Source organism: Stegastes partitus, unplaced genomic scaffold, assembly GCF_000690725.1.
Source record: "Stegastes partitus isolate 25-593 unplaced genomic scaffold, Stegastes_partitus-1.0.2 Scaffold1530, whole genome shotgun sequence".
Lineage (NCBI taxonomy): Eukaryota > Metazoa > Chordata > Actinopteri > Pomacentridae > Stegastes > Stegastes partitus.
In genome coordinates, this window is record NW_007579261.1 from 149,496 (window position 1) to 159,874 (window position 10,379).

The 10,379-nt window shown below is 45.4% G+C and overlaps 2 protein-coding genes across 2 annotated transcripts; one reads left to right on the top strand and one right to left on the bottom strand.

The window, feature by feature from the left end:
* The first annotated feature begins 3,103 nt into the window (after positions 1–3,103).
* Positions 3,104–7,003, top strand: LOC103371151 (insulin-like growth factor-binding protein 3). The gene is made up of 4 exons (XM_008300385.1): positions 3,104–3,476; positions 4,086–4,333; positions 5,094–5,213; positions 6,878–7,003. The coding sequence occupies exons 1-4, from the start codon at positions 3,104–3,106 to the stop codon at positions 7,001–7,003; spliced, it is 867 nt and encodes a 288-aa protein (XP_008298607.1).
* A 1,856-nt stretch (positions 7,004–8,859) lies between these two features.
* LOC103371152 (insulin-like growth factor-binding protein 1) lies at positions 8,860–10,000 on the bottom strand. The gene is made up of 4 exons (XM_008300386.1): positions 9,655–10,000; positions 9,403–9,545; positions 9,078–9,206; positions 8,860–8,985 (listed from the first exon to the last, which is right to left on the bottom strand). Exons 1-4 carry the CDS (start codon positions 9,998–10,000, stop codon positions 8,860–8,862), a joined length of 744 nt encoding a protein of 247 aa, XP_008298608.1.
* Between the last annotated feature and the right edge of the window lie 379 nt (positions 10,001–10,379).

The following is a 10,379-nucleotide window of genomic DNA, read 5'->3' on the forward strand; positions in this document are numbered from 1 at the left end:
AGTGCCCTCGAAAACCTCTCAGACAGGGGCAATTATGTGAGAGACGGTCATGAGACTATTGGGGGGAAAAGAATAACAGCGAACGTACCAGACTTGTCATGTGATCTGCAGCAGCCTCATTCCTCTCGTACTCCAGCACACCTTCGTACAGTGTGCACCCACACTCTCTCTCTCTCTCCGCCAGCGCAGACACACCGGACCCCCACGGCCGTCCAGAATTCCAAGTAAGAATGGGGAAAGGGTTGGCTGGTGTTTGAGAGTGAGGGGCATGCACACACACACACACACACACGTATACCCTTCTCCTTGGTTAACCCAGACATGTTCTGCAGACCTCCAGCTGATTAAACTATGTGCTTTTCAATCTATGAGCTTTGGAACCTGCTGCAGATTCTTGTGCCTTTCCTCGTCACTACAGTAACACCATCCCCTCCAACTCTGAGCTGCACCCAAACAAAAACAGAGCCAGAGCTGGGGAGGCTATCGGAAGAATGATTGGAGCTGACGTGCATGAAAACAGAACATCCAAGTTGATTTAAATGAGCTGCTAAAACATCAATAATGAAAACTAAACGTGTGTCTCGTCCCCAATAAGTGAAATAAGTTGTTCAAGAAAATCCCTTCATCCAACACCAGACCACATGCAAATTACGTGTTTCTGTTGAACTTTTGTAATAATATTTTCAAGAACTGCGAAGGACCTGATCAGATACCTTTCGTTTCTGCGAAAGAGTTGAACTTGCCATGTTACGATGCGAAATATAAGAATAGACATAATACGAAAAGCAGACTGACAAAAATAACTCACAACTATGCATGAAAACAATCGTGGTTTTAATAAGATTTAAAGATGAAACTGAGAATATGTGTGACTTCCAGAAGCAGGCATTAGGGTTTATATTTAGCAAAGGGCCCCCGTTCAACGGGCTACAGTCTGGCTGCAGGAGCCGATGCAGGCCACTCTCAGAGCTTCAAGTGAGTGTATCTGATTTGCTCAAATCATCTTGAAACAGTGGAAAATTGCTCCGGATTAGGATTTGACAAGCAGTTGCGGTTGGCCAGCGTATCCATTGACAGCAGGTTATGTTAAACACATGTACAGTAATATCCTGTGTGTGCAAACACACATTCTTCACACTCCCTCTTTATTGAGTGGCTGCTCTGCGGGACGACATTCCTCCAGTACATTACTCCTGCTCTCCTCTGCTATGCTGAATATGCACAGGTGGCTGAGAGACCCCCTTCCAAAGAACTATGAGTGGAGGAAAGGGAGGAAAATCAGCAAGCTTTTTTTTCAGCATATGAAACAAATGTTTGGCATTCCACTGAGCGCTGCTCTGCTGTAGACCTGTCTGTTAACAGACGGCTGTACGCCAGGGCTTGTTGGCAACAGATTTGACATTGACTTCCCAGAAATTTCAAAAGCACAGAAGGAACGGTACACCTCAGCTCTGCTGCTGTTATTCTATTGGGGTATTTTGGACATTTTGTGCCAGTGTATTCCCTCGCTCATCTGTAACCAATTAATAGTGGACCTAAAAATGTTTCAGATGTAATTACTCAGGAATTTTCTCACTTACATGTGTGGTATGTGTCCTTATTTTTAAGGTCTGCTTTGTAGCACTGACAAACGAGCAGAACAGGGCCCACTATGTCGCACGTCTAAACAAGTTCAGAGACAAACGCTTTACTGTATGTGTGAGGAGCAGGTACATGAGGGGCGTTTGTTGCATGACAAAAAAAAGTTCACTTATGTTTATGAAATCTCAGTGTTATGCACGAGAATGATTGTATGCAATGATTTTGTGGCTGAACCACTTGGATCTTCTATGTTCTAGACATAAAACTTAATCTTGGATCACTAATATATATTAAGATTATTTACTGACAGCTTAACTTTAATTGTAATGTTTTATCCAACACAGCTTTGTATGGTAGTTAGAGTAGCAGCATGTACTGACAATATGTTAAATCAATATACATAAATACACACATTATAAAGTACATTGTGATGCATTATAATATTAGTAGTATTAATAAATGGATGATTGAGCAGCACTTGATTATTAAATATGACCAAGGTGCCATCCACATGCTGTTTGTTTGTCAACAGAAACACGTCATTTTGTATGTAAAGCACTTTTCCGCAAAGTAACTGTTAATTAGCAGTATATTTCCAGTGAGTAAAAAGTAAAATGTACCACAAAACAGCACTTGAGTAACTCGTGTGCCATCCGGACACCGGTTTAGTTTCTAATATGTCACCTATGGTGGGGCTGCACTGTTGCAGCATACTGTAACTAAGCTTGGAATAATCATCTTATGTATTTACAGGTTATAATCTATGCACTTAGGCCATATACAGGTCATGCCGGGTCATGTGCAGCAGCTTCTTGGGCCACAGATCGGGACACGCATGAAAACACATCCTTCCACCACATTGCACATAAAGTTCCCAACGTCTGAACATCTAAAGTATAGTGTTCCGACCATAGTGTTCTTGCGTGTCAGACATCTTTACAACTTTTTCAACTGTTGCGCTGAACTGATTTAGTGACATTTGTGTAATGCCTGATGCACAAGAACACTATTGGCGCCCCCTGTGGACGGATACGCGCAAAGCAGATGCTTGGATTCCTGCGTTGAGTCTCCAAACTGACACCTGATACACGTTAAATACGTTTCTCTGGAGTTTTCCAACAAGCTGGCAGATTATTTTGTTGATTACGCGTCTAATAGCCTCATTATATTTTGATAATTGAGATTAGAATCACCTAAAATGCTAAAAAGTTGAATAAAAATATTGGTGTATTTATTTTTCTTAGATTGATTTTATGTAAAGAACCACAATACCTAAATATTTTCCCCCAGATGTGCCAAAGCCAGCGTGCTGCCCTGATGTTTTAAAGGAATAACGCAGTGGAGGCACTTCATCAGTTCACCACAAGCTATTCGGGGGTGTGACTTCAGTCATTGGGGTCTATATATTGAGATGTTTTGTCCGTTGGCTTTATGTGAATGAGAGAGAAGCTGCCCAGTGAAAAGTCACCGCAGCAGGACCGTGCGCGCCTCCTCGCCTCCTCATATGCTCTCGTGTGACACAATGGATTCCTGTTTTCGCGCACTTTGTATGACTTTTGTCCTGGCATCGTTCAGCCGGAGGTCAGGTGCGAGCGGACCGGTGATCAGATGCGAGCCGTGTGACGTTGGAGCGCGGCTTTTGTGCAAACCTTTACCCAAAGACTGCGCCGAGAAAGTCCGCGAACCGGGCTGCGGCTGCTGCATGACCTGCGCGCTGAGCTTCGGGCAGCCGTGCGGCGTGTACACAGGGAGATGTGGCTCCGGGCTGACATGTCAACATCAGCCCGGTGAAACGAAACCTCTGCAGGCTCTGCTGGAGGGACGGGGGATCTGTGCAAACGCAACTACCAAGAGACTAACCGTCAGACCGACACCTCCGGTCAATGAACTGCCAGGTAACGCTTCTGTGCGCACCTTGAATCCACATTTCACTCGTGCGCCCTCGCTGAGAGTCACTGGATACGCGTCGATGTGCGGTAGTTACGCACAGAGTTTTAGGTGGATTTATGAGAATCTGGGTCAGTTTTGGGGAGTTTCTAATATTAATGCACAGTCAGTGTACGGTTTGAATCTGATGAGCAATGCTTCTCCAGGACGCACAGTAGAAATCCAGCTGCAAGGAAAGCCACAATCACTGACTGATTTTACCCAATACAGGGGGATGAGATGGGAAGTAGAAGAGGGAGCTTGATTGTGAAAAAGAGAGGTGCCACTCTGTACTAGTTTCATTTTGCACCTCAGAGTAAAGACCTCTCTGAAATCCTTGTCAAAGAGTAGAAAGACTTGTGAATCCTGTCCTACTTGGAGGTAGAGTAACTATTTAGTTTGTGTTCTTGAAGGAAACCAGCTATATAGAAACACTTTTTGGAATTTTGAACTGAAAATCTTCCTCTGACAAAGTCCATGACCCTCAAACTGACCCCTATTTTGCAGAAGAAGTGTGAAACAATACTCTTTGTGTTCAGTTTTGTGCATAAACACACTCTCTCCCCGAACTGTAGCAGAGAACGCTGTGGCTCTAGACGAGGAGCGGAATTCCACCGGCTCAGGTGCTCAGACCTCGTACAGCACCCACAGACCCACTGGACCGCTCAGGCCTCCTCTTCACCCCTTCTTCCCCTCTGCCAAGTCCGAGGTCCTCAGACGGGAGCAGCAGAAGAGAACCCAGAGCTTTAAAATGGAGGATCTCCCGGGACCACTCATCACAGACCAGCAAAACTTCTCTCTAGAAACCAAACAGGAGCCTGAGTATGTAAGTACCACAACCAATATTTTTTCTGTCTTCAGAGCACACTGGAGGAATGTTTTTCTCCTCTTCCTCTGTGTTTTGGTGTTTTTCTCTCCCTGCGGGTGATGAAATGCTTTGGGTAGCGGTGCTGACGGTTGGCAGGGATCGTGAGCAGGAGAATGGCATGGCAGCAAGCGGGCACCATGGCCCTGCGGCTGACCTGGGTCAGGCGGTTGTTTAGCCACAAGGCGTCCGCGTACTGAGAGCCAGCGAATGATGGATTGGCCTATGTGAGTGCCTGTTGGGAAGCCCTGCTGCTATTTTGATCTTCTCTTTGGCCAGAGAAGTGAGCACACTCTAGTAATGGGCTTTGACTGGCTGCTCTGATTAGTGACTGGCGCACTTGGACTTGAGGACAAGCCTTTTGGCTTCATCTTTGAGCTGTTTGAATTCACTTTATCCCCTCGTCCTTTGTGTAACGTGTAAGAGTTCTAAGCAGCTTTGGCAAACTGTTAAGCCTCTACAAGTCAGATGAATTCATTTCTCATCCGCCACCTCTTTCATATTGCAGCCACCATTGTTCAGGTATTAGAGCGGAGCAGTGTGTGATGCAGCGTGAGTCAGCTTTGTTCAAGTGTTTATTCACAAAACCATTAACGTCAAAATCACACTGCCACATGAAACGGCTCGCTCCGTCAGCACCAGTTGCGTTTGTGTTTCCACGGAGTTGCAGTTGCTGAAACAAGAACAGATAACTGACAACGTTGTGTCGCTTCATTTTTAGGGCCCCTGTCGAAGAGAGATCGAGAGCATTCTCAGCAACCTCAAGATTACCAACATCCTCAACCCCAGAGGTTTCCGCATTCCAAACTGTGACAAGAAGGGCTTCTATAAGAAAAAGCAGGTAAAGAAAACTATAATTTGATGTTGACTGTGAGCTACAGTACAGATTTGAGCAGCATCGTTTCATCAACATGGCTCCTTCGAGCATCATTTAATGTTCTGCTTGATGCAAACTTGGTTACAACTTTAAAAAGGAAGTGAGCATTTGCTTTTTTTCAGTTATTAAAGATTAAATGCTGAAGTTTAGTGACTCAAACTTTAGGTCTCCTGCAGCCCAATTACAGATTTGTTGCTGTCCTCCTGTATTCATTGGTAGTTATTAGAGCCTCATCATTGCACCACCAGACCAGTGAGGTAGACCCTAGCCACTGGCTCTGGAAACAGGGACCACAGGGGCCAAACCCCAGCGGGGTTGACGGCTGGGACGATGGCCGTTTAACGGGAACCCTCCCAGGGAGACAGACGTCAAGGTGGCCACCGGCACCCCATGTGCTCGCCCCATAATTGCTGGACTTTTGAGAGGCAGACACAGAAATAGAGTTGCAGCCATCCCCACGCTCGCATGGTTCACCCACGATCGGGTTGTAATAAATGAGTGGTTCTGACGCATTCATATGGAGGCACTTAGGGCTCCCGCGCCACTGCATCACCGAGGCAGCTTTTCTTATTACATAGCAGTCCCTCCTGCTTAATGGAAGTGTTCTCCTTGACCTGCAATCATCTCATAACCAGCCTCACAACGCCAGGCTCATTGTCTTTGTTTATGCAAAAAACGGGCCTCGTGTACCGAGCCCTGAAGGAGCAGCGCACATTTCGAGTCGGTCAATTTGGACAGTTGCATTATTTAAAGCAAAAACTGCTCTTATTACAACACTTATGAACAATAAATGCCTCCCAAAGAAAGGAACCACCCACTTCAAGCACTTTGTGTCTGTAAATTGTGCTTAAGATTTTAATTGCTGTAATAGTTTTTCTATTATACACTTTGTGATACTTTTGCAGCTAAAATTAAATCAGAAATGACACATTTTGGTATCCTAACGATAAGAAATGTGTTTTTTAAAGCGATCACACAAGAGTGACCTACTTCAGCTCAGATCTGCCTCTCAGTCGACTTCCCTTTGAAATATCGAACTAAATGAGGACGTCTTCCCCCCCGATCGGCTTTAGCTCCTCTGTGGAGCAGCAGTACAGTCGCTGCAGCCCTTGAAATGAATGGCTGCATGTTTTACTAGAGTGGAGGTTGACCTTTAGTAAAATTGGCAGTAAAATAACAGCCCTTGGGTAGCTCCACAGACTCTGTAAGTCATTTGTAGTACCCATAATTTGGAGCTGTGGGGTATAATCAGCAACAGATGATTCGTACTGGCCACCAGCTTCTGAAAATAGATCTTGGTTCACAGTTGTTCACAAACGGGACTAAGCAAATATTTTACCAGGTTTCTGTTTACCTTAAAGGTCTCTATATGTGTGTGTAACAGGAGGTAGACCATAAAAGCAGCTCAAAATACCACAGCGTGTTGGATAGCCAAGGCTGTGTCGACTCAGCACAATCTGACCATTAATGCCTCTTAACTATGCTGTTCTACTTCATTGACTAAAGTGGCTCGTTACCCATAATGCTCCATATTCAACTGGATTTGTGCACTCAGCTGTCCCACCTTCCCTCCCCTCCTCCTCCATTTGTCTTCCCTCCCTTCACCTTGTTCCTTCGCTCACTTTCAGTGCCGTCCATCCAAAGGCAGAAAGCGAGGCTTCTGTTGGTGTGTGGACAAATACGGGCAGCCTCTGCCAGGTTTTGATGGGAAGGAGCGAGGAGACGCCCAGTACTACAACTCTGAGAGCCAATAGGAGGCGAGCGGGACTGGGGAGGGGGGGAGGAGGGAGGTTGGGAGTGTGCAAGAAGAATTGTAAACAAATGGAGACACTGAGGATATTGGAAGAGAGGTCAAGAGATGGCTCGGGCCGATATATGGATGTTTGCTATTTCTATCTGTTGCCTGTGGGACCTTTTTTTCTGAGGCAGAGCAAAGGAGAACAGAGGAAAGAGTACCAGGAGGAAAAAAGGCCCGTACATTCTGTACTTTTTACGCGACGGGATGGATTCTTCATAAGCTGTTTGTCTCTGACTCCACCTGGACGTCTTCTGGGGGGAGGCGGAGATGATAAAAGAATTTATCTCAGAGGCCTTTTATTGTTTTTTTTTTTTCTAAGTCTAAAACGCAGAGACACGTCACCAAACAGTGATGCGAGCGCTCCTCATTTACGCACAATTAAATGGCATTGTGTACATGCTTGTGACGTGTAATCATTATTTGTATGCTCGTGATTCGTTATAAAGACATGGCGTGTGGTCGCGACAACCACAAACTGTATGAACGTGTTCCTTCAGAGTAAGCGTGCAGTGCCTTACTATGAACTCCTATTTGTATGAATTTTTATTCCGGTTGCTTCCTCCTGCTCCTCCTCGGGGGAGTTGGATGCGACTGTGCAGCTCAAACTCTACAGTGCATATAAAGTTTGTTTTTCTATTTTTTATGCTGGATCTCAAACCACAGAAATGAGGACGATTCTTTTACTCTGTACTGTGTTTTTTTACTGTTTTGTTGTCACTTTGCATAAGCTGAATATGAGAGATAAAGACGTTTATCTCTGATCTCTGTGTAGCCAGTGATATGTTTCAGCACTTGTCTTGGTTTAAGTAAATATGCTGTTTGCATGTACAATGCAACCCTCAGAGGTTTTATTTTTACTTAATAAAGGCAGTATAAAATTTTTTCAGGTGTCATTTTTTGTTCTGTGTATTTGCAGATAATAGACGCACTAAAGCGAGACCGCATCATGAGTAAATAACATTTTAATGGGATGCACATTCACAGAATCAGTATATATACACCGTTATAATATAACCAATAAAGGAATAGCAGCATTCCTGGCAAATAGCATTCAAACTTTTGTCCGCTGCACAACTTCGGCAACAAACAAAAGCCTAAACACGAGTAAAATGTAATAAATACTAGAACAGAAGCAGGAAAAAAAAGTGTAGCCGAGAAGAGCCCTCAAGAAATCCTCCGCTCAACCTGTGGACCTGCAGAGACTTAGCAGAGGTAGACAAATGCTGAACAACCCATCCCAAACCTCACAGTGGCTTGGATGAGCCCTGATATGTTTGTGCTCGGCCACCGCGCGCATATTTGTGGCCCTTTAAGTATTTCCCCCCAATACCCATTGAGGAAACGCCAAAGGAGATACATTCAGACAATGTCAACAGGTTGAATGAATGGGCGGCTGTGTTGTTACGCACCGTGCACAGCTCTAGTTTTGAATGAATTATATATTTAAAAGAAAAAAAAAGAAAACTCTGAAATGGGCTTGGCAGAGTTGTGGACCTGTGGTTTTGAGCAATGGAGTTATTTAGTCCGAAACACAAATGTATACAGTGTTGCCCTATTTACAATTGGGGGGAAAAAAAGGCAAACATATAAAACATCTAAAAATGACAAATGGTTAATGCCAGTAGGAATATACAAGTAGTGAATAAATAAGTTTGTGATGCATACATCATGTAAATAACATGAGAGGAAATTTCCCTCTCTGGAATACTTTTTTTTTTTGCAAATGGAAGTCAGTTCATCAGGAGAGATGTTACAAAACATGATTGTTTGGGTGTAGAAAGTACGCTCCTGAGTGATAGCAGAGTCCGCCGTTCAGTGAGTGACTTCCTGATGACACTCTGAGTCACCGAGCAGGTCACTCGATCCTGGAAGCTTCTTCCCGTTCCAAGAAGAGACACACCAGCAGCGGGCGGGCGGTCCGACCAGAGATGACTCACACTGAAACAGAAACGGGGACAAAATAAATCACTCGGTGCTTTTTGGGGGGGGTGAATCTTCGTTTTATTTTTCTGACTCCTGAGCGTTCTCACCTGCTTGGCCTTGTAGAAGCCGTGTTTATCGCAGTTGGGGAGGTAGAAAGTTGTGAATTTCTCTCCTAGTTTCTGCTGAGAGTTGGCTATCACCTCCAGCGCTCCGTGCAGCTCGATGTGACAGGGACCCTGGGCGGAAAAAGAAACAGCAAGACCCGCATTTAAAACAAATACACCTCATTGTGGGTTCATCATGGCACAGTTTCAGGTTATTGCTACAGAAAATCCACATTCCCTCAGAGCCAAGTGCTCCCTCTTGTGGTAAAAGTGACACATGACTTTGAATCATGTTTTTTTTTAGTCAGATTGGGTTTTTTTTTCTCACCTGTTGTACCAGTTTGTTGCGGATGGCGTTGACCTTGGCCTTGATACTCTCGTGGCCCTCGGCGCCATCTTGGTGGTCGAAGGGAAGGTTAAGACCCAGGAGGTAGTGCAGGGAGCCGTGGTCCGGGACTCCATCAGCCTCCTCTGTAGAGATTTTAGAAAATGCTTCTTCAGTGTTGAAAATGACACAAGAGAAGTTCAAAATTGAAAAAGTAAAAAACACATATAAAAGGAGCACCCTGAGGTTACATACCTTGGCCCAGGTCTTCAGTGCACACCCCCTGTCCTCTGGTCAGAGCGTGGAGCGGTCTGGCCTCTCCGGGCCTCGGAGAGCAGCGCAGACCTTCCCCACAGTGGGCCGTGTGAACCCCGCAGGAAGCCCCTTTCTCCAGAGCGCAGGCCATGCAGCAGCTGCAGCCGGGCTCCCTCAGCACCTGCTTGCAGTCGGCTGGGATGGCGGGACACTCGTTGAGCTTCTGCTGCGTGCAGGCAGCACAGCGGATGGGCTCGGGCCCCACCACCGGGGACGTCCTCACCGCGGCCAACGCAGCCAGAGCCGCCGCTACCACAAACGTCAGCTTCTCATACAATCCAAGCATCTCCAAGCGTCTTCTGATTCCTGTTGTCTCGTAAAACTGCTCTGTGTGTGTGTGTCTGTAGCTTTTCTTCTGAAGAGATTTCTCCGAACCGGCAGTATTTATATGGGGGATCTGGCCTCCAGAGGGGTTAATGATTGACACGGTGACCACAGAAATAAAATATTTTTGACAGAGCTGCTGTAAACGGTGGATGACCCTGCTTGACGTAGGTCCAGGTTCACAAGGTCTGTCGTCAATATTGACGCTGGAACATCAAGTGATTGCACATGAAAACAACCCTGTTTTTTGGGTGACAAATTCACTGATCTGTGTCTTTACCTTTGAGGTTACATGAGCGCTGCTATTTGAAGAAGATTTTCAATAAAAATAATGAATAACA